At 53.4% G+C, this 26,935-nt stretch overlaps 2 protein-coding genes across 5 annotated transcripts; both read right to left on the bottom strand.

The window, feature by feature from the left end:
* Positions 1–3,591: 3,591 nt before the first annotated feature.
* Positions 3,592–11,443, bottom strand: Serpinf2 (serpin family F member 2). 2 transcript variants are annotated; one of them, XM_041665094.1, is made up of 10 exons: positions 11,354–11,443; positions 10,242–10,308; positions 10,036–10,074; positions 9,866–9,928; positions 9,416–9,617; positions 8,793–8,936; positions 8,433–8,636; positions 7,761–7,903; positions 5,178–5,382; positions 3,592–4,627 (listed from the first exon to the last, which is right to left on the bottom strand). In XM_041665094.1, the coding sequence occupies exons 2-10, from the start codon at positions 10,302–10,304 to the stop codon at positions 4,218–4,220; spliced, it is 1,473 nt and encodes a 490-aa protein (XP_041521028.1). In that variant the 5' UTR covers positions 10,305–10,308; positions 11,354–11,443; the 3' UTR covers positions 3,592–4,217. The 2 variants fall into 2 exon arrangements, with proteins under 2 accessions (XP_041521028.1, XP_041521029.1); XM_041665095.1 differs by lacking the exon at positions 9,866–9,928.
* Positions 11,444–12,915: 1,472 nt separating this feature from the next.
* Wdr81 (WD repeat domain 81) lies at positions 12,916–26,724 on the bottom strand. 3 transcript variants are annotated; one of them, XM_041664671.1, is made up of 11 exons: positions 26,218–26,336; positions 22,845–25,693; positions 22,081–22,188; positions 21,636–21,826; positions 21,324–21,514; positions 20,491–20,656; positions 20,249–20,414; positions 17,441–18,127; positions 16,725–16,870; positions 16,116–16,295; positions 12,916–14,038 (listed from the first exon to the last, which is right to left on the bottom strand). In XM_041664671.1, exons 2-11 carry the CDS (start codon positions 25,687–25,689, stop codon positions 13,718–13,720), a joined length of 5,001 nt encoding a protein of 1,666 aa, XP_041520605.1. In that variant the 5' UTR covers positions 25,690–25,693; positions 26,218–26,336; the 3' UTR covers positions 12,916–13,717. The 3 variants fall into 3 exon arrangements, 2 of the variants coding, with proteins under 2 accessions (XP_041520605.1, XP_041520604.1); XM_041664670.1 differs by having other exon boundaries at positions 22,845–26,724; XR_005975639.1 differs by lacking the exon at positions 12,916–14,038 and having other exon boundaries at positions 16,163–16,295; positions 17,427–18,127; positions 22,845–26,724.
* Positions 26,725–26,935: the final 211 nt, after the last annotated feature.

The raw sequence follows: 26,935 nt of genomic DNA, 5'->3' as shown, positions 1-26,935 counted from the left end.
AATATTTTACTCCAAAAGACCCTCACAGGCCTGGAGGCATAGCTCTGCTAGGGTGCTTGTCTGGCATGCATGAGGCCCTTGATTCCATCCCCGCCTCCACCAAAGCATAAAATGAACATGTACATACAAAGAATTATTTGCGGGACCACTATAGCCACATTGTTTCCAGTGGTTTTGTTTTTTTAAAGGAAGCTTCTAGAATGACCTCAATCCAGCTGCTGCTAGGCTAGTGCCAGTGCCTCCCAGGGCTGCGCCTGAAGGAGAAGGAAGGGGATTGGTAAAGAGGGCTCTCACATCTCCTGCCAACCACCACAGATGCATGATGGGAAAGCATTCTGGAAGCAACTGACTGCCAAAGGCTCCGACAAGAGTGTTCTCTCTACTGGAAGAGTGGAGAAACCTCATCGTTCAGTCTTGGTCCTGTGGGATTTCAGGAAAGGAGACAACATCCAACATCCACCCAGCAGGTTCTCAGACTCTCCCTCCTCTCCTGCTACAAGAAGTTCCGCAAGGCTTCAAAACGGGTCTGCACCTCCAGGGCACAGCCGTCAGTGCTTGCTGTCAAGCCAGACGACACAGAGAGAGCCCACTCCCACAAGAGGTCCTCTGACCTCTACATGTATGCTAAGGCATGTATGTGCACACACAATAAACAAGAAAATGTCCCAAACTGTAAAGACATCGCCTAGGGCTGGGGGTGGAGCCTAAGCACTTCCCCAGCATGAACAAAGACCTGGGTTCAATCTGGACATTAAAAAAAGGAGAAAAAAGAAACCCTGTCTCGAAAAACCAAAAAAAAAAAAAAAAAAAAAAGGAGAAAAAAGAAAAAGCTTGTTTATCTGAAAGTTTCTTTTTTATGATACACCCCCTAAAGTCCCTGCCCATTTCCCTCACAGCTGTGATATGAAGAACTGTTTTCTTATGTCTGCACAGTTTCTGCTTCCACTTCCTCTTCCCCTCTGTGCGTCTGTGCCCATCTTTTCTGAAACTGCTGTTGTCACCTTGGGGATGACTGGTGTTGACTACCACATGGAAACCTCTATCCTCAGCAGCAGGCCGCAGAGTGTTCTCCTTCTCTCTCCAAGTCCTTTCTCTCGACACTGTCTCTGTTGTTTGCTCCTGGGACCTTTTTCTTCCCATTAAATCGTCTTCCGTTAAGGGACTGCTTCCAGTTTAATGTCTTCCCACCCTGCCCCTAGTTCCATGACGTAAAGTATCTCCATGCTGTCAAACACACTCCCACCGCCTATCAAAGCATTCAGTCAGTTCCTTGACATTTAAAATGGGTAAACTCAAAACCATCATTAGCAATTCCGTGTCTACCAGATCCACACGTAGGCCAGTTATGAGCTTACAGGACACTTCCAACAGCAAGACTGGATGCTACTAATTAGTTCAACTGACAGAAATAACCCTAACTTTCCCAGGTAAAATGGGACACGTGATTGGCCTGTGTTCACATAATAGTTCTATTATAACGTGTTTAAATTGCAAATCCCCCATCCACCCCATAGTCATTCTGCTTCCCAGCTCAGCCAAAGGCACCGCCCTACCCATTCCTTTACAAAAGAAACCCAGGAATTGCAAGGCCAAATCCCAGTATCCTGAGTGCTTCCTCCTCCCCACTCCCACACTCTATGGCTTTGATCTGCACCCTGGGTGGGCCAGCCAACTAGCTTCTTCTCATCCCTCTCCATCCAGAAGCCACAGGAGCCTTCCAGAGCCAAACTTAGATCCAGCATCTCCCAAGTCCAAGACTTCCGGGTGAAGGGCATTGTTGGGCACAACACAGGCAAGTCTCCAATACCTGAGGCTGAGTGCAGATACAAGAGAATACAAACTGAGCTAGAAAGCCGGGCGGTGGTGGCGCACGCCTGTAATCCCAGCACTCGGGAGGCAGAGGCAGGCGGATCTCTGTGAGTTCGAGACCAGACTGGTCTACAAGAGCTAGTTTCAGGACAGGCTCCAAAACCACAGAGAAACCCTGTCTCGAAAAACCAAAAAAAAAAAAAAAAAAAAGACTTTATGATTCATTTATACAAGATTAAAAGCCAGGGAAAAGGGCCACCAAGCTAGCTAAGCAGGTGAAGGAGCTTGCTACCAAGCCTGAGGACCCAAGTTGGATCCCTGAACCCACATAGCAGGAGAGAGTGATACCTGCAAGTTTTTCTCTCACCTCTGCTGTGCACTATGGCACAAGCACCTGTGCGCGCGCACACAATCATAAGTAAGAAGATGAGTACTGAGTAAACTGTGCGGTGTGGTGGATCCCGCCTTTAATCCCAGCGCTTGGGAGGCAGAGGTCAGCAGAGCCCTGTGAGTTTGAGGACAGCCTGGTCTACAGAGTGGGTTCTAGGACAGTCAATGCTATGCAGAGAAACCCTCTCTCGAAAAACCAAAATAAACCAAAAAGAAAAGAAGAAGAAAGAAAAAGTCAGAAAAGATGGCTCAGCAGTTAAAAGCACTGGCTGCACTTACAGCAACCCAGGTTCGGTTCCTAGCACCCAAATCATGTCTCAGAACCCAGTTCCCGATTATCTGACGCCCTCTTCTGGGCTCCATGGCCATTGAAAACACGTGACACACAGAGATGCATTCAGATAAAATACTTAAAGACACAAAATAAAAGTAAATAGCAAATCTTTTCTTTAAAATCTTTGCATGGTCCTTTTCATGTTCTTTTCCCACAACTACTGACTCCCTCCTCTTCCCCCCCAGCACCAAGCTCAGCACATCTTGAACGTCTGCGCATGCTCTCGGCCCAGGCTTTCTGCTCTTGCTTTTCCTCTTCCCCGCAGCTCTCCAGTTCTCTTCCCAAAGCTCCTGCTTTGACTGATGTCACTTGCTGGATGGACAGACTTTCCCTCCTAGCCCTGCCCGCTCCACTGTTCAAGTCTCAATTAGGGCCCTCGTCTCTGACATTGCCCTCTGACCCTCACCCTCCGATGTCCCACACATTCCCCGCCCACACTCGCCTCCTCCCGCACCCCCCTCCACAACCGCTGGCAGTTCAGCGGCAGCAGAATCGCACACCAGGGATCTCTTACCCCACCTTCCTTGTGTCCCTCCCCCGCCCTCGGGCATATTAGGACTCCAGGGGGCTACTGCCACGTGGACACTCTGCACTCACACAGGCGATCCCAGTAGGGAGATGTGCCTGCCCCAGAGGGCAGCCCTCACCACCCACATGGACACCAGTTCTGCCTTCAGCTCCTGCTCTCTCACAGGAAGTAGCCAGCCGGGTGCCAAGGTATCCCCAACTACATCCCCAAAATCCTCAGACACTGCCAGCCTCCAGCTGTCAACCTGCCCCCGGCTGGCGGGCGCCTGCTCCTGGCAAAGCCACTGGGGTGTAATTAGAGACCAGTTAGCTCCCTAATTGCCAGTTCTGAGGCATCCTTGTTACAGGCTGCCTGAGGCACACACAGAGGGAACGGCTAAGAGCTGAGCCAGGCTGGCATGAAGGTAGACCTAGAGAGGACTGGCATGTGGCCAGAGACCAACGTGGCACAGAGAGAACTCAGTGCAATCTGCCCTCTGGCTGCCTCCCCGCCACATCCACTTGCCCAGAATCGTGACGTCAAACCAGCCTGGCCCATTCATTCTTTATTCAGGTGGCATAAAAGTCACTACAAAAACTTTATAAAAGAGTCTTGGGAGCTAAAGAGGCCCTTCCCCGCCTCAGCCCCTGAGCTTCCCGACAGAGGAGGACAAGAGAGAGGAAATAAGGAGACTCCTGGCAGTGTTGGCATCTCCAAAGACCAGAGGGGTGGCTCGGCTGGTGGCACATGGGTGGGGGCTTGGATGTCGTCAGCAAAGCATATCAGAGTCAGGGTAGGTCAGCCTCCGCCCACGGAGGTGTCTGCGCTTGGGGTGTTTGGGGACATGTAGGCTTCTGCTTACAAATATGAAGGGACCCCAACTAAGTGAGGGACTGGCCTAACCCACCTCTAGTTAAAACTGTATCCATGAGTGCCCAGCCCACAAAAGGGTCACCCTCTGAGCTCCTTCGAAAGAAATGAAGATTCCTTTTGCCTGCCTTCCTCCAGGCCCCACCCCACCTCCGACCCCCAGGAGCTATTGCAAGAGAAGGGCTCTTTCCCTGGAGATGCCTCCCCAGGTCCCACCCTATCCCACAAAGCTGGTTGGTAAGAGTCACAGGAGTTGAAAGGCTGATGCGGGTGGGGACTCAGGATGCTGCTGCCCAGGGCTGCTCCTCACTTGGGGTTGCTAAACTGAGGATAGTCCTCCTCCAGGATGGGTGCAAGTTTCAAATCAGGACCAAAGGTCTTGTCTCGGTGGAAGTCAGCTTTTTCGTTCTGGAAGACTCTGTTGTCAGGGGAATCTTGCTGTTCCTGGAGCTGGGGCTGTGCACTAGGGTTGGGGTTCCTCACGCTGCCCACAAAGAGCGGTATGCCTAAGGTTTCCTCCATGATGAAGAAGAGGAAAGGTCGGTTCACAGCAAAGGAGGACATGGACATCCGGTTCATGGCTGTGCTGGTGGCTGCGGCTGCCTCCACACCAACCTCACTGAGTTCCACGGTAGATTGATGCTGCACGCTAGACACCACCAGACTCCGGTTAGAGATCCCACGCAGGTCTGGGCCCTGGAACAGTTCCTGTAGGCCTGCCCAGAGCAACAGATGACAGGTCAGTGCTGCCCTCAGGTTACCTGGACCCATCTGTCTGGCATCCTGGCTAAAGGATTGAACCTACAGACTGACTGGCAGCTGTTAAACCTTCAAGTCTCAACCTAGACACCACTTCTAGAAGCCTTTCTTTCTTTCCTTTTTTTATCCAAGTCTGCACTGGGTACCAGTTTGCTACTCTCTAGGGTGAGCTGGAGAGACAGCCTCTGACTTACATGTGCCCATTCCATTAGACTGAGCACTCACTTTGCACGCGGTGCCTCACGCAGAGTAGCTGCAGCTCTCTAACCCTGTGACCCCAGCTTCTCCTCGTCCCCTTTCCAAGCTAGACAATGAGGTTCACATGACACCCTGAACTCTTTACCCAGGATTCTTCATAGTACAGGCAGCAGAGTAGTGAGTGCATCCCAACCCATCCCAGGACGGAAGGTCTAGGGGAGCGTATCAGAAGGTCTAGGGGAGCATATCAATTGTTCCTCACATGCCCTGCCAGAGCACCTGGGGCCACCCTATCCCAAGACCCCTTACCCAGCTGGCTGAGGGTGGCCACCAGGTCCAGCTGCTGCTTCAAATGGAGTTTTGGCAGCCACACCTTGGTGGGCTTCTCCCGCAGTGAGGGGTGGTACAGGGTGTCCAAGCTCAGGTTGGCTAGTACCTGAGACACGTTCCAGTCAAAATGAGTGGGCATCATGACCACAAAGCTCATGTTGTTCTTAAAGGGGAAATGAGCCACCTACAGATAAGAAAGGAGAGAACATGAGGACCGGACAACACTAGACCTGTTTGGGGTCTGGACCAAAACTTCTCCATGCTTCTGAGACAGGAGCCAGAGGTTGGGGTTCAGTGTGCCTCGCTTCACTGCTGAAATATAATAACACCACTTGCCCCTTTGCAAGGTGACACGTGACCAAATGAGATAATGCTTTGAAATAAATCTCTGTGTGTGCATAAATCTGTGTGTATGTTTGTGTGGCTGTATGTTTGCACACAAGTGTGTGAGGCCAGAGGTAGGCTGGCACAAGTTGTCCCCCTAAATTACTCTCTACCTTTTTTTTTTAAAACCATTTTTTTTGGTTGTTGTTGTTGTTGTTTCTAGGCAAGGTTTCTCTGTGTAGCCTTGACTATCCTGGAATTCATGATATAAACCAGGCTGGCCTCTAACTTACAGAAATTCTCCTGCCACTGCCTCTTGAGTGCTGGGATTAAAAGTGTGCGCAACTACACTCCTCTTCCACTTCCCAGCTTTTGAACACAGGGTCTTATGGGTCCCGAGCTGGCTTTGAATTACTGTTAGGCCAAGGATGACCATGAACTTCTGATGTTCTTGCCTCACTTGCCTCCTGAGTGCTAGGATTACAAAACTGTACCATCAAGACTGGTTTTCATTTTGGTTTGGTTTTTAGACAGGACTTATGTATATCAGGCTGCCCTCAAACTCACTATATAACTCAAGATGACTTTGGATTTCTTTTTAAGATTTCTTTTTATTTTATGTGTATAAATATTTTGCCTGAATGTGTCTGTACATCATGTACTTGCAGTGCCCAGAAGAAGGTGTCATATCCCCTGGAATTAGAGTTACAGCTGTTTCGAGGCTGCCTCGTCGGAGCTGGGAATCAAACCCTGGTCCTCTGCAAGATCAACAAGTACTCTTAACTGCTGAGTCGTCTCTCCACCTTGAGCTTTTGATGCTCCTGCCTCCTTCTTGAAAGTGCATCACTGTGCCTGGTTTGTGTGAGGCTAAGTGTTGAACAAAGGGCTTTATGCATGCTAGGCAAGTACTCAGCGGAGTCATAGTCCAGACACACTTTGGAATCTTCCAGGAGCGTCTTCGCTACAGACAGTTCTCCATCTGCTATCAGCTAGGGGTACAGACAGGCTATGAACCTTCCCGTCTCTGCCTCTCAGCTCTCCTGGTATATGATAGGTGTCACCTCTGGCTTTCAAAAGGACATGGAGAGGAGCCACCGGGAAGGGTAGGAACCCTGACTCTCACCTTTCCCCTTCGCCCAGTGAGATTTTGCTGTATATGCCAGATTTGGAATGAAATTTATTTTCCTCTTTAGCTGGAGTCTGGTTGTGTAGCCCTGACTATCTTAAACTCTCAGTCTTTTGAGCGCTGGGATTATGGTGTAACCCACCACACTCAGGTCACAAGACCCTTTTTGAAGATTACTGCGGTTACAGCAGTGTGGAAACCACCAGGCTCAAGACTCTTAAAGCCGTGCCTCCCTGAGTCCCAGCACAGGCCTGCGGGTAGGTCCTCTGCCGGGGAGAGGTGAGTGCCTGGCCTGGCTGCTGGGGCCTGCCAACCAAAGGAGGGTGGAGAGATTGAGCCTGAGGATAAAGGAACAGTGGGTAGCACAGGGCTTTGAGGGAGGGTGCAATGGGGAGATGAGCAGATAGGGGAGCCAACCAGGCGAGCTAGAGAGAAGCCAAGCTGCCCTCATGGCTCCTTCCTGCAGAACTGGCACTGTGCTCTGCTTGCCCAGTGAAGCCAATGAACAGAGTGGGTAAGTAGGTATGGAGGCCCATACCTGGGATCCCAGCACTCAGACAGCTGGGGTAGGAGGACCACGAGTTCAAACCCAGCCTGTGTAACACTGTCAGACACTAAAGCAAACAAAACTAGGTCATACTGTATGTCAGCCACAGATAATGGGCCCAAGGGTCACTATCCCAGTCAAGGAGTCACGGTTAGGTTGGAAGCAAGGGAAGCCTCAGCTGAGACAGCTTGGCACAGAGCTCCATCCAATCAGAATGTTCGGAGCAGAAAAACCAGCCCGGGGGTAACTCTCCCTTCTGAGCAGCACTGGTGGGAATGCCTTCCTTCCCTTAGGAGCAGGGCCCTGGGCTTCCTGAGCTCCACTAAAACCCCAGTGCCGAGAACAATGTCCGGCATGTGACAAAGCTCAGTCTATTTTCTTTGAGCCAACGAACCTCAAAGAGGTTGTGTCCTGGGGGGAGGCATGGTAGACCCTTCCAGAGCTTCCAGACCCCAGGGACCAGGCTTCAAGGAAAATGGGGTGCCCCCTTCATCCCTGAGGTCCCTACACAGCCTTCCATCCCCTCCCAGCAGCAAGCCGAGTTTGCTGGGAAAGCGGAGGGGACCTGTGTCTCAGGTTGCTCCAGCAGGAACCAGCGCAGAGGATACGACTGTGCTTGCATCATGTCCACAGGCACCGTGAACCTCTCGTCCAGGTGGAAGGAGTCTTTCTGGGTGAGGCTCTGGTCAAACTTGGTCCTCCAGAAACCTGCAGCCAGGCAGAGGGCAGGAGCCATGTAACTTAAGACCAGCTTCCGGCCTATCCCACCTAGAACCCAATCAAGGAACAAGAAGTGGAAGCCAAAGCTGGTGGTGGCAGTGGCGGTGGTGCCGGAGCATGCCTTTAATGCAGAGGCAGGTGGATCTCTGTGAGTTCGAGGCCAGCCTGGTCTATAAAGTGAGTTCCAGAACAGCCAAGGCTGTTACACAGAGAAACCCTGTCTCAAAAAAAAAAAAAAATATGGAAGCCAAGCCCCCAGTGCCGACACCCAGTTAAGGTATATACTTAGGTATTTTTCCTACATCTGGGCTTGCATTTCTCCATCCCTCTGTGACCCCAGTTTTCTCTCTGTCCTCCACAGCTTCAGCCAACTTCTGAGCTTCCTCCGCACACGCCCAGACAACCCTCAGCTTCATGGCCTAGCAACCTCAGAGCAAAGCTTACACAGCCCCGCTCAGCCTACAGGGCGGGGGCAGGGGGGGCTGTTAGGGTGGGGGGCTTAAGAAGAAGAGTGCACCATGAAAGTGGATGGCATTGAGGAGAAGCAACACGGTGTTATCTGGCAGCTCAGAGAGGAAATCCTCAATCTTCCCCTCCGTGGCCTCCTTCACCCATTGGTTGATGTTCGCCAGGTCTTCCTCCTGCTTTCCGGTCAGTTTCACGGGCTTTGCACCAAAGAGCCGTTCTGATTGCTCCAGGAAATCCTCTTTGATGGGAAATCCTGCACACAATAGGCCACAAGTTCACCCCAGGGCTGGGGCCTCCAACAGCCACCTGTGTTCTACCTGTCTGCCCAAGGCTAAGCCTCCCTCCCTCTCTCCCCTTGTTCACCGGTGGCAGAGCAGTTCCCGGGCAGCTGACTGCCATCATCACTTACCCTTCCGCAGATATATTCTGGCAGCCAGTCGAATTGTCCCAGGGCCTAGGTTCTGGCAGAGATGGCTCAGAAGGTGGGGAAGGCAGGAGCCTGTGTTCACGTGTAACACTTCTTCCAAGCTCTGCAGCGTTTGGTTCCGAGCACCTGAAGAGGACCAAGTGGGCCGAGACCCAGGCCCCACGTTCTTTCTCGCCCCACTGCCCACTTCCCCCCTCTCATATCCTCATGATGAACATGGTCACGGACCCCTGCTCTCCTCCCCTCCCACACCCACTGAGCTGTTGGACTTCCAAAGTCTACTTTCATGTCCGCTGCTCACAAGCTGCGCCGTATTGCCTCACTCAAGGTACCTTGTCTCTCTGAGCCAGAGTTTCCCACAGCAAGACACTCAGGTCCAGGGGAAGACACTGTAGCTGTCAAACGCTTGTGCAAAAATAACTGGGGGATTTGTCAATCACCACATTCTTAGGCCATCCCCAGATTTCTGAATCACAGGGGGTGGTGACAGCTCAGGCACCTGCATGCCACCAAATATCCATGTGTCCTGATGGAGGAACCACCCCTAGGCAACCTCTGCAGCACTGTGGCTTCCTAGTTCTGCTGGACAGGTGCTGCCCCAGTACCTAGTGCCAGGTGAGAGAGTGCCAGGGCCACACTCAATGGTGACAGGACAAGGTTGGAGCTGGTGGATGTTTGGGCCACCAAGGAGAACAGGTCAGCAGTAAAAGCCATCATGGCCTGAGCCAATCTGCGAGTCTCCTCTGCAGTTGGGGTACCCTTGCAGTCTCCTGGGGACCTCTCTGGGATAGCATGGCCACCAAGATCCTACAAGGATAGATCAGAGGTCAGCAGGATCAAGGGGGCAGCTTCAGATTCTCTATCTTCCTCAGAGTCCTGGTGCTGGAGGCAACAAGGCCTTGTCCAGATCTGAGGGGAGAGGAAGAGTCATGCTGGGGCTTTCCTTCTAAACCCCTGAACATGACAGTGTCTCCCCTCCCCCATTCCCTTGCTCCTGTTGATTGGCCCTCCTCCCCTGGCCCCATTTACTCTTCCCCAGCCCCACCTGATTGTACCTGGTTGCTCAACTTGAGGAGGGCAAGTGGGGGCAGCTTCTGCTGGGCCTGTTCACTCATTGGCTGTAGAAAGGAGGAAGTTGACGACCCTCCCCATAGATCCCCGCTGCTTTGCCCAAGACATAGGTGAGACCCTTGGGCTCTTCCCCCAAACTCTCACTTTTGTGTACCTGCTGGCTTGGGAGATCCGTGGCGCTCACAGGGGAGAACTGTTGAGAGAAGGGTGAGGAGAGGCAGGGAGGTCCCTCGGAGCCAACCCCTCCCTGGACTCAGCATTCCTCCCTCTCTGCCCTTCTGGCCTCTCCCAAACTTGCCCCTGCCTGCAGCATCTTCTTCAACCCGACCTCTTCCAACCCAGACCTCAGCTCAGTCTCACCATGGAGCAGGGACCTTGCAGACAGGACAAGCTGAGTACCAGGAACCCCCAGAGAAGTGCCATGTTCCTATACCCGGAACAGGAAGGTTAGTCCTGCTTCCCACTCAAACACCAGGCAGCAGACTGCTACCCACAGGCTCCCTAACCCCATCCAGCTACAGAATTTAGGCCCACACCCGAAACATATTCGGGTGGTCCTCAGGGATTGGATCCTCATCCTGAGAGGCGGGATTTCCATGATTTTTCCCTACTCTTTTGGTTTCTCCCTTAGCCTTCAGCCTTTAGGCCTCACATTGTGGATCAGACCTGGGTTCAAAGCTGGGCTCTGCTTCTTGCCACAGGACCTTTGGTTCTTCCTTGGATGCTTTTGGGCTTTACCTTGTTTTGTAAAATCACGACAAAAGTCCTCCCTCCTCCCATGTAGAGTTTGAGGACCAAAATAAGAATCTCTGTAAACCCCGAGTAAGATGCCTGGGCAGCGGCGATCTGTATCTGAGAAGGCTTCCCACCCCAGAGAATACATCTAACCTACTGTTCATTTCATCCAGACTTTCTCAGGCTGCCCGGGTCCTACCCAAAAGCCCCAAGAGCTCAGCTTGGGTGGCAGGGAGGCCAGAAAGCTGCTTTATTGACCCAATAGCAGAGCCCAATGAATGACTGACCCAGATACCTTTGGACTTACGGGAACCATAGGCCTCATCCCAACTCTGCCCCCAATTCTGCTCCAGGGTGCTTTGGGGAAGCCAGGCTGGTGGAGGGGACTGTGCAAGTCTTAGTCTAGGGCCTCCAATAAAGGCCTCCTCTCCTCACCCCTACCCAGACCTTATCTCTGGGCCAGCTCTTTGCGGGGGGGTCCTTCTGTTACCCCAGCCCCCACCATTATGTCTTCAGCCAGGAACTCATCTCCAACCTGGGTATAATTCTTCCTGACAAGAACAGGCCTCCAGGATTTGGAGTTCCAGAGGGACTTCTGCAGTTGCCTGACCTGCTCCTCACCACCCCAGGATGCTGTGAAGTTGTAGGCTCCCTGAATTCAGCCAGATCCCTCGCCAAGGGGGCAGCTCCCCACCTCCTGTGCTGCCCGAGCAGGCTGCACCATCCCTCCATCCTACCTCTTCGGGCTTCCTGCTGCAGCACACAGTGTTCTCCTTGCTCCCTACTTGCTCCCCACGCTCTGCCTGGTGCAGCCAGCCCGGCCTAGCTCTCTCCTCCCACAGGACCTTTGCTCTTAGCCAACCCCCGTTCAGCTTGCTTTCTCCGCTGGTAAATATTGACCTGTACATCCGGTTAAACATTGATATGGGGGCCAGAAGCCCCTTTCCCATCAGGGTTGCTAATCCTATGACAGCCACCCAGAACGTTGCCTGAGCCTGGAGCAGGGGAGTTACAGGAGCAGACAGTTGAGGAGGCTGGGTCTGGCCAGGCAAGAGGGTAGATGCAGGATGCTCAGGGGCCTTGCGGGCCTTCTAATGCTCCCTCAACAGGAGGGCTATCCATGGTCAGTTAGGCTAGAGAGGCTGTGTGACCGGACTAAGGGCACAGAACGGAGACCAGAGTCCCAATCAGATTCCTGTTCCAGAATTCCTGTCTTCCCACCACAGCTGCCCCAGGGAAGGGGAGGATGCAGGAGCCTGGAGCAAGCCCAGGATTCTGGTTGGCTGCCTTTCGCCTGGGCCCCAAGGCAAGGGGTGGAGAGCTGAGACTCAGCAGAGGCAGGCCCTCCTAGGGTCCCACCTCTTCAGTAGCAACACTCATTTTCCCCACTTTCCCAAGGGCTGGCAATCTGAAAACTTGCCAAAGGCCACCCAGACCAGAAACCCTGCATCTAAGGCAACCAGAGGATAATGGCTCCTTCTCTAACCTCTTGTTCTGCTCTTCACAACCCTGGAAACCACCAAGCTTTCCTGACTCTACTGCCATCAAGATAAAGTGGTGGGCATGGTGATACAAACATTTGGAGGGGAGAGGTAAGGGGACTGGGAATACAAGGCCAACTTTGGCTGCACATCAAGTTCAAGGCCAGTGGTTTGATCTACAAAGACCCTGTAGCAAAAAAGAGCTGGGCTAGGGACTGAAGAGATGGCTCAGGGGTTGAGAGCACGGCTGCTCTTGCAGAGGACCCAGATTCAATTCTCAGCATCCACACTGAAGGTCACAACCATCCATTAACTTCGTTTCCAGGGACTCTGATGCCCTCTTCTGACCTCCACAGAGTCCAAACACACTGATGGTGCACATACGTATGTGTGGGCAAAACACTCATACACAGCAAAAAAAAAAAAAATTTCAAAAATAAAAATTGGGCTGGGCATGGCGTCACATGCCTTTAATCCCAGAACTCAAGCAGCAGAGACAGGTGGTGGATCTCTCAGTTTAAGGCCACCCTGATCTAAAATGAGAGTTCCAGGACAGCCAGAGCTATTACAAACAAACAAAATAAATAAAAGTTAGGCCTGGTGTTCATGCCTAAAATCCCAGGACTTTGCTTCAGGCAGGAACATCATCCCAAGATCAAGACCAGCAAGAGCTACATGAGACCATCTCAAAAAAATCCAAGACATGCCATTAACCAGACATGGTGGCACACACCAGTAACCCCAGCTCCTTGGAAGCTGAGGCAGAGTTACTTGAGCCCAGCCTGGGCAAAAGAAAACACAACACAGCTTCACTCAGCTCCATGGCTCTTCCAAAGAATTTATTGATCATATTTACATAGATCGCAAACAGTGAGGGGGCAGCCGGGGGCACATCTCAGGCCTCTTCTCCACGCCAAACGAGGACTCAAGAGATGTTGGGAGCTTCCCATCCTCTGAGAGGAGCCTGAGATGCAGAGATGATTCCTGTGGCCCCCTTCTCCCCAAGGGTGCTGGGCCCAGGGCTGCCTCCCTGGCTCAAGGCACAAACACTGTGGTTAGGGGTACCAAGGCAAGGCATGGATTCATTCCTGAACCAGCTAGGGCCATATAACCTCTTCCTTGGCCCTGCTCCCCTTTTCTGGTCCCACACTGAGAAGACCTGGCCAAGTGGATACTGAAACCCCAGACCAAGCCCTTAAACTCCTAGGTCATGGCCAGCCCTCCTGAGGCTGGAGTCCAGGTAACATCAGTACCCTGGACAGGAAGATAGAGCCAGGGAGAGCTTGGCTAGAAGAAGCTGGCTGAGCAAGACCCATCTTCCTTCATTTCCTGATGCTTCCCTGCCCCATGTGAATCCGGCAGAGCAGGGGAGCAATGTGGATCACAATGCTCTTCCATGCTCCCCTTCTTGCTGGTTAGGAACAGTATATCTCCCGAGTTTCATGAATGAAGCCACTTCATGACCTTGGAGATTCAGGAACTGCATGATCCCAGACGGCAGGCCATGTGGGTACCCAGAGCCTGGGGCTTGCCTAGAGGGAGCTGCTGGGAGATCAAGAATGAGGAGTGGGACCTGAGGGTATCATCTCACCCCTGTCCTCAGCCAACTCCCACCTGGACCTATGCCAGGAGGCGGATGATGCCATTGTCTGAGCCCAGCAGGAGGTGGCGTTTCGTGGGCAGCAAGGCCAGGCTAGTGAGTGTGCCACGGAAGTTCTCGGAACTGAGCTTCGTGGTGGCCTGAGAGGGTGGTTCAAGCAGGGAACAGATGCCAATCTTGTTGGCCACAGTGCCAGTGACCACCTCACTGCCGTACAGGTCGAAGGTGTGGATGGGATCGGACGTTGACTTGTAGTGGTGTGTCGGCTTCTGCTCCAGCTCCTTCCACACAGTCAAGGAATGGTCCGAAGAGGAGCTGACTAGCATGCTGCCCTCGATGGCCTGCAGAGAGTGGGAGGGGCGGACAGCTTCAGTAGGGGTCTGGGGAACCTGTCAACCTGCCAAACTCCACCACCAGTCCAAGGTGCCTTTAATTTCAGCACTCAGGAGGCAGACCTCTGTGAATTCAAAGTTAGCCTGGTCTACACAGTGATCCCCCAGGTCAGACAGCGTCTGGGAGATATATAGTGAGACCTTGTCTCCCAAAGAAAAATTAAATATGTTATTAATATAACCATCACTGGCTGGGCTAGATAGTTGACATGAATCTCACAAGCCCATAAATCCAACACCGGTCTACACAGCAAGCTCCAGGCCACCTAAAGGTTCAGAGTCAGACTTTGTCTTAAAACACAAAACAAATCAACCAAAAAAAGAAAAAAAAAACAAAAAACAAAAACCTGTAACCACTACTCTCATTTAAGAACAGATTCTACTCTAGGATAGCCAGGACTATACAGAGAAACCCTGTCTCAAAAAAAAAGTATATATGGGGTTGGAAAGATGGCTCAGAGGTTAAGAGTACCTCCTAACCCTTGTAAATGACCTAGGTTCCATTCCCAGCACCTGCATGGTGGCTCCCAACCATCTGTAACTCCAGTTCCATGGAGATCTGACACTCACTTATGACTTTTGCTAGCACTGGATGAAGGTAGTGTATATACACACAGTCCCATAAGCCAAGGGGTAGTGGTGCACACCTTTAATCCCAGCACTCGGGAGGCAGAGGCAGACAGATCTTTGTGAGTTCGAGGCCAGCCTGGGCTATAGAGCGAGTTCCAGTAAAGTCACGGCTACACAGAGAAACATTGTCTCAAAAAACCTGAAAAACTAAAAACAGAAAACAACTAACCAAACAAAAACCCCACTTCTATATATAAAATATCTAGGCATGGTGGTACATAACTTTAATTCCAGCACTTGGGAAGCAGAAACAGGGGGATCTCTCTGGGTTCAAGGCCAGCCTAGTCTACATAGTAAATTTTAGGACAGCCAGGGCTCTATAGAGAGATCCTGTCTCAAAATAAATAAATAAATAAATAAATAAAAATAAGTAAATCTTTTAAAAATTAAAGAAAAAATTCCAACAATTCTGTGCAGACACCGTGCTACACACGCCCGCATTGCCCTAACTACCCTTCCCAACCACCTGTGAGGTACGTGCTGCCACTGCCTCTTTGAGCATTTACATTTGTATTTGTGATGAACACGCACGCGTGCGTGCATGCATGCTACATGAGGGCACGTGCATAGGCCACATGAGGGTCTCCCATGGAGGCCATAAGGGTGTTGAATCCCCTGGAGTTGGAGTCACAGGCAGTTCTGAGTGGCCCAAGGCTTACGCTGAAAAGCAAACTCGGATCTTCTGAAAGAGCGCCTGGCGCCATCCTTACTTTACACGGGAAAACACTGAGGCTCAGAGAAGCCTCAAAGAGAACAGGGATTGATACAGGATAATCCCAGAACCACTCTGACATTTTCTTAGAATACTGGAATTTAGGAATACTTGCAACTTCCCCTGGGGCTCTGGATAGAGCTGAGGGCAGCCTACATTCCCCTGTAGCACGACCTTAGCCACCATCCATGTTGAGGAGGAGTTCCAGCTGCTTGGAGAAATCCTCCCACAAACAGGCCCTATCACTCCCTTCCCGGAACTTTCTGAGTAGTCCCTGAGGCCTATGATTGAATATAGAAGGCTGGAACATGATGCCCACGCCTGGGCCTGCTCCTGCCCCCATCAGGACAGCCCAGCAGGGGGCATGGACTCTGCTCAGTGGTCTCCAGGCAGTAAACAGCCTCCAGGCTGGGCTTTGTTTAACCTGAACTGGGTCACGGACAGGGCGCGACCCCTGATCCTCCAAGCAAGACAAATATGGACAAGGGTTACTCATTAGAACATCCCCGGCGGGGTCAGTTCTAGCCCTGGTTCCTGGCCTTAGCCTGCCTCCTATGCAGCTGGTTCCTGAGCTGGCCCAAAAGGGCCACTTTCCCTGCCCATCAGATGTCCATGAGTAGGTACAAGGGCCTCACTAAGGCCAGGCTCTAAGCAGAAGTGAAGGGAAGGAACTGAGGCAGTCACCTTGATCTGTAGAATGTCCCCTTCATGGGCTGGCCAGCCTCGCAGAACCAGGCCTGTGCGGGTATCCAGCAGCACCATGAAGCCCGAGGAGAAACCAGCCACAACACTACGGCCACTGGGGCTGACTGCCAGGGCGCGAACTAGCCCAGGGTTCAGTCCTCCACCCAGTCGGAACTCATGCTGTAGGCAGAGGGAGATTGGGCTCAATTGCCAGCCATCACACCCCCACCCTACTTATGCCCATAAAGTCAGGAGGCCTGACCCTCCCACTCCTCCATGGATAGGAAAGTCCCTGAAGAGGGCTGGAGAGATGGCTCAGAGGTTAAGAGCACTGATTGCTCTTCCAGAGGTCCTGAGTTCAATTCCCAGCAAACACATGGTGGCTCACAACCATCTATAATGAGATCTGGTGCCCTCTTCTGGCATACAAACATACATGGAAGGAATGTTGTATACATAATAAATAAAATCTTAAAAAAAAAAAAAGGAAAGTCCCTGGACTCAGGTCCAGCACAGAGCCCCACCCACAGGGCTGCCATTGCAGTGTTTCTTCCCTGACAGGCTCCTAGAGACCCCCGGCTAGGCACAGGGAACTGCACACCTCCTGACCTGCAAGCCGGGCTTCCTGCAGTCCACAAAGCGCAAGGTGGAGTCAGAGCTGGCCATGGTGATGCTGGTGTGGGGGGCAGGCATGACAGCTACAGCGGTCAGGGGCACCCGGCTGTCTGAAGGATCCACAATGCGAAGGGTCTTCCCTGAAGGACACAGTACATTTGGGGACCTAGTGACTATCAAAGAGCCCTGGCTACTTCAAGCCCCCCGACTCACCCCATCCTTGCATCCCATTCCCCAGTGACTCAGAAAAGACAAACGATTTCAGGACTTTCTCATCTTCCTGTTTCCATAGCCAAGCCAGGGTCCCACCCCAAAGCAATCCCCCCTCTTCATACAGCATGCTCTCGCCAGCTGGCACCGCCCGCCTGCCCGATGCTATCTGTTCCCTTCCTCTCCATTCACAGTTCTCTGTACAATGATGGCAGGAGATGCTACACAAGCCCTTCGTGCATAATCTTCTAACCAAAGTGCTTTTGGTTCTCAGAGGTGGGAAGTGGAGGCTCCCAGCAGCAAGGCAGCTTGCTGGTAAGCTGGGGGAGTGGATTCAAACTCAGGTCCCACGGTTGCTAAGGCCCAGTTGTTTCCATCTCACTCAATCTTCCCCTCCAAAATATGCCATTATAGATTTCCCCCTGGGCTCCCATTGCCAAGCGGCCTGGCGGAAGCACAGTAAAGCAGCCGCAGAACAGGCCTCACCTGCGCCCGCTCACCTGTGAAGGGGTCCCAGACGTGCACAGCCCCATCACAGCTCACCACATACTGCGGGGCTTCAAGCTGGCCCGCGTAGAAGACACTCTTGCGGTGCTGGGCGTAAACGAGGCGGGGGGCTGTCTCACTGGTCCCATCCCCATAGTTGTACAGTGGCCAGAGGCGCACAGTACGGTCCTTGCTGCCACTCAGAAAGAAGTCCTCACTGCTCAGGGGAGCCACACATTTGACAGCCCCTGTGTGGCCTACAAAACTCTGCAGGCGGATCTGGTGGAAGTGGAAGTGGGCATCCTGCTGGTTCACACCAATCTCATACTGCCAGTACGCCAGCCAATTCCCACTCAAGCTGTGGGCACTCCGGGGCAGCTCCCGCTTCAGGGCATTGTCTTCACTCCTGCTGCTGAGGCCCCCACCTCCGACTCCAGAGATGGGGCCCAGGGGCCCGGGACTCTCAGGTTGAGAATCAGGGATCTGGATGCGATTTCCAACCAGGACACTCCCAAAGGTCCCTGAGTGGCCATCATCCAAGAGACAGCTCCCACTCTGAGGGTCCCATTCAGGGCTGGCACTGGGCATAGTGGGCTCCATGCTGGCTGGGTTTCGAGCGCTGGGGCTGATGCTTTCCAGATACAATGCTGCCAGCTCCCCGACCAACTCGTGGTTGGGGATGATCTTCCGGATGATGTCGCCTGCGTGGGAGTGGGAAAGGTCCTAAGATCAGCGAAGGCGACAGGCAGCTGCTACCACCTACCCAAGGGCCTAAGGTACTGACTGGGCCACTCTGGGCTATTTATTAAGTCCCTGTCTTTGAGCCTCAGTTTCCTTTATTGATACATAGACATGAGTGCTGTTTCTATAGAGACAGACACATATGCCCGTAGCGGCAATAGACACAGAATGATAAGACAGATGTGCCCTTGGAGTTTAGGATTCTGTAGGAGCATAACATACCCAACTGCAAGGTGCATCCTATTCAAAGTGAAACCAGTAGCGCACCCAGCCCATAAGGGAGGCCACAAAAATGGCAGGCTGTCCATTCCTTTGCAGATAGCTTCTGGAGACCATCATATTCCCCTGTGTCCCCAGACTTGTATGGTTGGCTCCTGAGCCTTTTGTGCCAGAAAATGTTGAATCTCTTGGAAGTCACTGTCCTGGTTAGTTTTTGTTTTGTTTTGTGTCAGTTTGACACCATGCACAGTCATTTGGGAATAGGAACCCTCAACTGAGAAAACTCCCTCACCAGATTGGCCTGTGGGAGCATTTTCTTGATTAACAATTGATGTGGGAGGGCCCAACTCACTATGGGTGGCTCCACCCCCAGGGCAGGTGGTCCTGAGTTCTCTAAGAAAGCAGACAGCACAGGCCTTTAATCTTAGCATTTGGGAGACAGAGGCAGGTAGATCTTTGTGAGTTCCAGGCCAGCCTGGTCTACAAAGCAAGTTCCAGGACAGGCAGGGCTACACAGAGAAACCTGTCTCAAAAAACAAAAAGAAAATAAAATAGAAACAGAGAAAATAGAGGGAATGGGGTCCCCACAGCCAGAGCTACACAGAGAAACCCTGTCTCGAACGAACAAACAAACAAACAAAATAAAACAAACAACAAAACAGGCTGAGCAAGCCCGAGGAACAAGTCAGTGTTCCTCCATGGCTCCTGTTTCAGCTCCTGCCTCGAGTTCCTGCCCTGACTTCCCTCAGCGACAGCATGTGACTCAGGAGCTGTAAGATGAAATAAACCCTTTCCTCTCCAAGTTGCTTTTGGTTGTGATGGTCTATCGTGATGTTCAATAGAAACCCTAACTAAGATAATCACCATGGAAATTGGGGTCTGAGGCCATATCTGTTTGCTGATTCTGAAAGCATTGTGCTTAAAATGTACTGTGAGCTGGGGGCTGGCAGTACATGCCTGTCTGTAATCCCAGGACACAGGAGGCAAATGCAGAGGCAGGGGGATGGTATGTACGAGGATAGCCAGGACTATACAGTAAGATTTCATCTTTAAAAAACAAAAACAAGGGGCTGGAGAGATGGCTCAGAGGTTAAGAGCACTGGCTGCTCTTCCAGAGGTCCTGAGTTCAATTCCCAGCAACCACATGGTGGCTCACAACCATCCGTAAGGAGATCTGGTGCCCTCTTCTGGGCTGCAGGGATACATGCTGGCAGAACACTGCATACATAATAAATAAAATAAATAAATAATTAAAAAAAAAAAAACAAGCTGAGTGGTGTTAGTGCACACCTTTAATCCCAGCACTTGAGAGGCAAAGGCAGGTGGATCTCTGTGAGTTAGAGGCCAGCCTGGTCTACAAAGTGAGTTCCAGGACAGTCAGGGCTGTTATACAGAGAAACTATGCCTCAGAAACAAAAACAAAAACAGAAACAGAAAACAAGAGTAAGAGATGGCTCATCAGGCAGAGGGGCCTGCTGTCAAGACTCAGCACCTGAGTTCAATCCACAGAACTGATGGTGGAAGGAGAGAACTAACTCCCAATATTGTTCTCTCACTTCCACACACGTCAAAGCATGCATGCACCTACACTCACATGCGTATTCTACACACAAACAAAATAATTTTTTAAGGAAAATGAAGAACCGTGAGCGGCAGCACATGCCTAGAACACCAGCAGTGGATAAGCAGAAGCAGAAGGATCCAGAGTTAGGGGTCAGCCTGGGCTAAATAAGACACTGTGTCAAAAAACAAAAACAAAAACCAAAAAGGAACCCACTGCTGACTCTGGAAGTGAACGCATTGGGCCCGCCCCAGGGAAGAGATGTCACCAACGCTGTGCAAAGGAACGTGATGGGCAATACCCAACAGGCAGGAGAAGGGCACGTAGATTGTGTACGCCATTTCCAGGGTGAACACCTTCTGCAGCTCTTCCAGCAGGCTGGGGTCCACTGGCCGTCGATGCCCATCAGAGAAGGTGGCCTCTGGCAGCTGGCCCTCAGCACAGCCCTTAGGGTCCAGCTGCAGGTCCTGCAGGCAGGAAGCCCGGGGAGTCAGCGAGCCCACAGCCCTGGCCTAGCCTGCCCAGCCCAGACGCTCTGCCTACCTGCTGCCGCAGCTCATGCAGATGAGAGAAGACCTGGAAGAAGGTGGCCACGGGCTCGCTGAGATGCTGCTGAACCATCTCCTGTCCGATGCGCAAGCAGATGAGGGCGATGAGACTGACCGTCTTCACACACAGGACAGTCCGGGCCTGGGCCCCACTTGGGAACCTAGAAACGGGAGCTCATGAGTTGCAGGTCCCTCCCTGAAGGGCCTGACCAGTCCAAACCAGATAAGGAAATGGAGGCACAGTGTAGCTTACTCGGAGTTGGAGTTAGAATAGAACATGAGCTTTTTTTTTTAAAAGTGTATGGGTGTTTTGCCTGCATGTTTGTTTCAATGCATACAGTACCCACAGAGACCAGAAGAGGGTGTCAGATCCCCCAGAACTAGAGTTACAGATGGTTATGAGCCACCATGTGGGTGCTGGGAACTAACCTGGGACCCCTGGAAAAGTAGCCAGTACTCTTAAACCCTGAGCCATTCTTTCCAGCCCCCATTTGTTTTTCTGAGGTGCTGGAGCTCAAATGTAGCGTTACCTGCTGGGAAAGAGTCTTATCTCCAAGCCACACCCACAACCCAGACCCAGGACTTTTTTTTTAAAAGACAGAGTCTCACTAGGAAACCTTAGCTAGCCTGGAGTTCACACTATATAGACCAGGCTGGCCTCAAATTCACAGAAATTTCCCCTCCCCTGGATGCTAGAACTAAAGGCCTGTGCCACCACACCCAGCATTGGCATCATGACTCTTAACCCCCAGTATTATCTCCTTTCCCCTCAGCTTCCCAGCCCCTCCTGGGGATCCCTCAGCCAGGTGATTCTCCAATGTCACCTACCCTGTGACAAGGGAGGTGAGGAAGCTCAGCACGGGCAACAGGACTTCATGGCTGATGCGGGGCAGAATGTCCATGAGGGTCGTGTCTGAGAGATACACAATGATCTTCTGAGTCAGTGTCACCGCGGCCAGCAGCCCCGCCTCCTTGCGGCTGTTCAGTCGGCTGGGGCTTGAGTTGCTCCCTGGGGCCACCTGGGACCACAGAGTAGATGAGGGCCAGCCACTCCACAGACCTCCTGGAGCCTCAGAGATTGGGGGCCAGCCCTTGGGTCCTTAGCTTCCCCACCCCAGGACTGCTGAAGCAGCAACTGACCAGGTAGCTGATATAGGGCAGGTACTGGTAGGTGAGAACCGGTTCTCCATAGAGGTGGGCGATGTGGAGGAGACAGCTGAGCACAGGCCCTGACACTATGTCACCGAGCACTGGCCTCTTCTGGTAGATGTTGCCGGCACTCAGTGGGGGACTCTCGTCACCGCTGTCTGTGAACTGCTGCCGAGTGGGCCCTGCCAAGGAAGGCCTTTGAGAAACTAATGGAAGGCAGAAGGGAGGTCAGCCATCTAAGATTTATGGGGCAACTTCTATTCATTCTAGACTGGGATCTTCCCCTCTCCCAACCCAAGAAGAGAAGCTGACAGACTGAGACCCAGGACCTGCCCAGGAAGTGATGCGAAGTTAGGAAAGGAATCCCCTCGAGAGGCTAAGGATGGGCAGAAGCCCGGGAGGAAAGTTGGTCTCCAGCACTAACCACAGGCCTTACCCACATAACAAGATGTCAGCAGGCGCAGCAAGTTCCGGGCCACATGGCGAGAGGCCACTGTGGGGCCAAGCTTGGCGGACAGCCAGCGGACCATCTTGCACGCAGTATCTGCAGGGCAGGAGCAGGGTCTGAGCTCATCAGATAACTCGCTCGGCACCTCTGCCACCCCACCCGCTACCACACCCCGCCCAGCCAACTCCGGCTGTTTGCTAGGGAGCCTGACCACACAGGGCCCATCCACTTAGCCATGCTAGAGGTTGACATAGGAACTGAAGAGAGGTCTTCCTTTCAGCGATGTTCCCAAGTCCCTGAATATAGGCTTGTTCCTCCCTGGCCTCTCTTCAGTAAGCCTTTCATGGCCTCTCTGATGGAACCATGAGAGCCTCGGAGACTTGTACACAAGCCCTTTCTGGAACACTCTTCCCATTTCACACCTCGTATTGACGGCTCCCATTCAATTTACACCTCGACCATCGCTTGCTTTTATTTCTTAATTGTTTTTCTGGTGCTAGAGATAAAACATCCAAGGCCTCACACATTCTAGGCAAATGCTCCACCACTAATCTCCACCCAGAGCCCAACCCGTCCCTTTAAAAGACACCTTTTCTGACGTCAGAAAGCTCACTTTGCACTCACACACTAACACAGTACGCTGTATCGGACCATCTGGCTGTGGATGTGAGCACAGGATGGACCCGTGCACGGCACAGGAAACACGGAAATGGGGAGCGGCTGACCAACATCTCCCAGGCCCGAGAACTCACCAAGGAGGATCTTCTGTTCTTTGCCTTCTGGCTGCTCTGTCAAGGGCTCCTCTTCCTCTTCTCTCTCTCTCCCGTCCCCAGGAGCCACGACCGTCTCCATGGACAACATTGTGTCAGACAGAGCGAGCTCAGATGCTCCTGTGACGTCATCTGACTCCTCTTCCTCCTCGAGGATCACACAGCCTTCCTCCTCCTCTTCCTCCTCAGAGCCCTCACTTTGCTTCAAGTCCTGGCTGCTGTCGCCTGACTTCAGGCTGTTCTTGTCCACAGGGGCACCCCCATCCTCCCCACCCCGTTCCTCGCCCTGCGAGGCCTCGCTGGTGCTGCTCTTGTCGCTCAGTTGGCCCAGGCTCATGGCCTCAGCTTCCTGGGGCTGTGGAGATTCGGCCACATAAAGTCCAGACTGGAAATCCTCCGTGTCTGGCAGCTCGGCCTGGTCATGGAAGCTGACGCCTGACCTGTAGTCTGGGAGTCCCAGTCCTGAGGAAGCAGCAGGTTCCCCGTCCATCTGAATCTCCTCCCCAAAGGCACACGAGCCAGGCCTGGACCCTGGGATCTCGCTTTCCTCATCCTCAGTGGTTCCAACCAGGCCTTTGCTCTCCTCCTGGGAGGCTTCCAGCCCAGCTAGTACCTGAAGGACATGGGGCAGCAGGTGAATGAGGAAGGCCTGCAAACCCAACCGCACCACCAACTGGGCCACAAAACAGTCAGTGTACAGGTAGAAGCGGCCATGCAGCCGGCAGGGGCTCTCATAGGCACCGATGAGGGGCTTCAGGAGGTACTTATTGGCATTTTTTGGGCCTAGGGCCTTGGCAACGGGTTCAAATAGGTACCAGGCTGTGTACACAGCCGTGTGCTCCTCAGACATGAGTGACAACACAAAAGGCAGCAGGATCTCCAAGCCCTCAGGAGTGATGTCACTCAGCACTGCGCCCAGTTGCTGCCACAGAGCAAACACCAGCTCCCGTCCCTGGGCCTCATCCTCCACGCGCCTCGCCTGATACAGCAGAATGAACCTGTGCAGTGCTGGGAAGTACGAAGGAAAGGGGACCACGGAGCTGAAGGGGCTGAGGAGCTGGGATGGGCTGGGAGGGGGCAGTCCCTGGGAAACGGGCCTGTACTCAAACAGTGGGTCCAGCTTGCCCTTCTTCACCACCATGGGATTTTTGGGTCCACTCAGCTGAAGAAGTGTGTCCAACACAGGCTGCAAAGACACGGGGACGTCCTTGGAGTGGCGCGTACAGAGACCCCGGACAGCCTCAAAGCGCACCCACAAAGGTGCATCAGGCGGCAGTGTGCGGACCCTGGTGGCAAACACCATCTCGGCCAACAGGACACCCAGCACCTGCATGTCTCGGTGGAAGAGGCGCTGCAGGTGCACAGGTGGCTGGACCCGAGGCTGTTCAGGCACCTCCAGCTGGCTCCCTAAGCCTTTAGCCAGGAAGTTACCCATCTTCTCCAGCTCTTCCAATGCCTGGATGGGACTGAAGCCCTCAGGAAGAACAATCTTCCCCTCCTCACCCTCGCCAAGGTCCAATCCAGCAGCTTTGCTTCTGCGGCCTGGTCGAGAGCCCGCGGTTGTTGAAAAAGACAACAGGCCAGGTGAGACTTGACTGGAGGATGAGCCCAGCTGGTCACTTGCTTTCCCAGGGACGGAGATGGAATCCAGAGCTTCCGTAGCCTGCTCTAAGTCATCTTCCCCTGTCACGGGCCTGTCTCTAGTCCAGCCAGTCTCACATGGAGTGGCCTCTAAAACAAGCCTGCCTACCCCATTCATAAGTTGTCCTGGAATGTCCTCTTGGCCTGTGGCCTCCTGAATGGGCTGGACCAATAGCCGGGGGATTACTGGAGGCTCAGGAGCCAGGGCAGGAGCCCCAGCCAGGCGCTGGGGATGCGGCTGATCAAAGAGCTGTACTACGCCATAGCTGGTCAAGTGGGTGTGGGCATCCACCAGGTGCAGACACACATTCTTCTCCTTCACAGCCTCTTTGCCCTGGAGTTTGTAGCCGAAGGTAAGGTCAATCCAATGGTGCAGGTCTTGAGATACCTCCCGGCTCTCCAGCAGCGCTCTATGGGCAGCCACAAACTCCTCGTTAGAACTGCACCAGGAGGGCACATCCAGGTCAGGCATGTCAGGGTGGATGGAGCAGAAAATGGAGGGATCCGTGTAGAACTCAGGGATGCACTCGTCAGGTGTCCAGGTCTGCATCCGCTCCATGGTGGCAGGATACTCGTGGGGCTCCCACTGTGCTCGGACATGTCCACAGAGGACCGAGCGGGGTGTGCGCCGAGCCTTGTATACATAGTACGTGATGTCCGAGAGCACATCGGAGATGTGATGGGGAACGTGAGGAGGCTCCCCAGCTCCTGCACCACCTGCTACAAATGCCTGCCGCGTCATCTCGTAGGTGAAGTCCAATTGCTTATCTCCCTTGTTGAGTCGGAACTTGGACTTACGAAGGTCTCTGAAGCGCCCATAGGGCGTGGTAAAGTCCACCACCCAGGGCAGCACTGGGTGATAGTTGGGATCCCCCTGTCGGCGTCCTGCCAACCTATTCAGCTGCATGAGGTAGTGGAAGTTGCTGATCCGCCCGTGGACCCAGTCTAGCATAAGGCCCTTGAGTTCCTTCTGGCAGGTGGGGCATGCAGGTCTCCCTGCCTCCTCTTTCTCAGATTTAACACCTGTCCCGTTTTTCTCTACAGAGACCTCCTGGCTCTCATCCTCAGACGGCATCTCATAAGCACTCAGGTCCAAGCGGAGCTCACCGCACAGCTTCTCGTCCACAGCTATGTGGTGCAAAGACAAGGCCCCACAGGCCAGCCCTTGGCGGTGACAGGCATCCATGGCCCTGAGGACACGGAAGAGAATGAAAAGCACCTTGGCTTGGCTGTTGGTCAGCTTGGCAGGGCTGAAGGTAACTACATCATGCAGGGAGAACTGTACATAAGGGTGTACCACATACAGCATCTCGGGTGACTCCAGCAGGGCCTCAGCTCGCAAAAGGCTAGGGCAGGCAGGGCTGCCCCGAGAGGTGCAGGGCCCATCTCTGACATTTGATGGACACTGGGTGGATTCACCCACTGGCAGGAAGGCGCATCCATAGACCCTCTGTAGAGCCTGTCTTATAGAGTCTAGGGCGGGTACAGCTGAGGGGGCAGGGCTATGGCTATAGGGCTGCCCATAAGTATGGTATGCATGGCGCCACAGGTTCCGGTAATTCTGGGCAGCCACCTCCTGCATGAAACGAGTGAGAGTCTCGGGGCTACAGGATCCCTCCTCAAAGGGCAGGACTCCGCCCAGCCGGTAGGAAAGTCTCTGCTTCCGCAGCCCGTGCACCTCTACCCGCGTCCAGCCCGGGGGCAGCCTCTGTACCGAGCGTTGAAGTAGAGTCCTGACTTCCGCTTCACCCAGGCCCTCGGCCCGGGGACAGGGTCCCAGGCGGCGTTCGCGGAGACTAGCCAGCCAACGCGCGGGCACTAGGGCCACCACGTGGGTGCCCCCCGGCACCGGGGCTAGCTGCCGGGCATCGATGTTCAGGTCTCTCTCCACGCTCCGGAGCAGCTCCTCCATGTCAGGTCCTGGGGAAGAAGACCAGCCCTCTGATCCTGTTGTAAGAACCACTTTCCGCCCTCTGCTCCCCTGGGCCATCTGGTCCTGGCCCCCTGGGGACAGCGCGAGGCTGAGCCTGGCCACGGCCCTCCTCGCAGTGGCTTCCGGGGTGCCAGGCCTGGAAGGTTGGGATGGGCGAGGAGCGAGAGCTGGGGTGCAGGTGACTGGGCGAACCGGCGACAAAAGAGAGAAGGCCTGAGGATCCTCTTACCCCTCCGCAGGGTCCTGCGCTCCAGGTCGCAGCGGGGCGGGGAGCGCTGAGCTCCAGAGCTGAGCGCCACCGTGACGGGTCAGCTGATGCGGGTCATGTGATCTCCCAGACACGGAAACAACCGCACGTGTCTCCAAAGGGCCCAGAGAGACCCCGCCTCCTGCCCCTGCCCCCACCCCTGCGGACCCGCCTAGGCAAAGCACTCTCTCTTCGGCTATTCTTTTGGGGCTTCGTCCCAGCCTCGCTTGTTTCTGGGGCCACCTGGGCAAT

The sequence above is a fragment of the Microtus oregoni genome, unplaced genomic scaffold (assembly GCF_018167655.1).
Source record: "Microtus oregoni isolate MIOR12 unplaced genomic scaffold, Mior012 000015F_ref0000493, whole genome shotgun sequence".
Classification (NCBI taxonomy): domain Eukaryota; kingdom Metazoa; phylum Chordata; class Mammalia; order Rodentia; family Cricetidae; genus Microtus; species Microtus oregoni.
Note: the sequence above shows the minus strand (reverse complement) of the source record. Positions and strands in the feature narration are given on the sequence as shown.

Excerpts from the sequence above, each read along its gene's own strand:
- Serpinf2 (XM_041665094.1), bottom strand. The coding sequence starts at position 10,304 with ATGGCACTTCTCTGGGGGTTCCTGGTACTCAGCTTGTCCTGTCTGCAA. Across the intron at positions 8,637-8,792 it reads CAGAATATATCTGCGGAAGG|GATTTCCCATCAAAGAGGAT; the intron begins GTAAGTGATGAT and ends TATTGTGTGCAG. Across the intron at positions 5,383-7,760 it reads TGGAGCAACCTGAGACACAG|GTGGCTCATTTCCCCTTTAA; the intron begins GTCCCCTCCGCT and ends TCTTATCTGTAG.
- Wdr81 (XM_041664670.1), bottom strand. The coding sequence starts at position 26,493 with ATGGCCCAGGGGAGCAGAGGGCGGAAAGTGGTTCTTACAACAGGATCA. Across the intron at positions 20,657-21,323 it reads CTCACCTCCCTTGTCACAGG|GTTCCCAAGTGGGGCCCAGG; the intron begins GTAGGTGACATT and ends TCCCGTTTCTAG. Across the intron at positions 18,128-20,248 it reads GCCCTTCTCCTGCCTGTTGG|GCGACATCATCCGGAAGATC; the intron begins GTATTGCCCATC and ends ACTCCCACGCAG.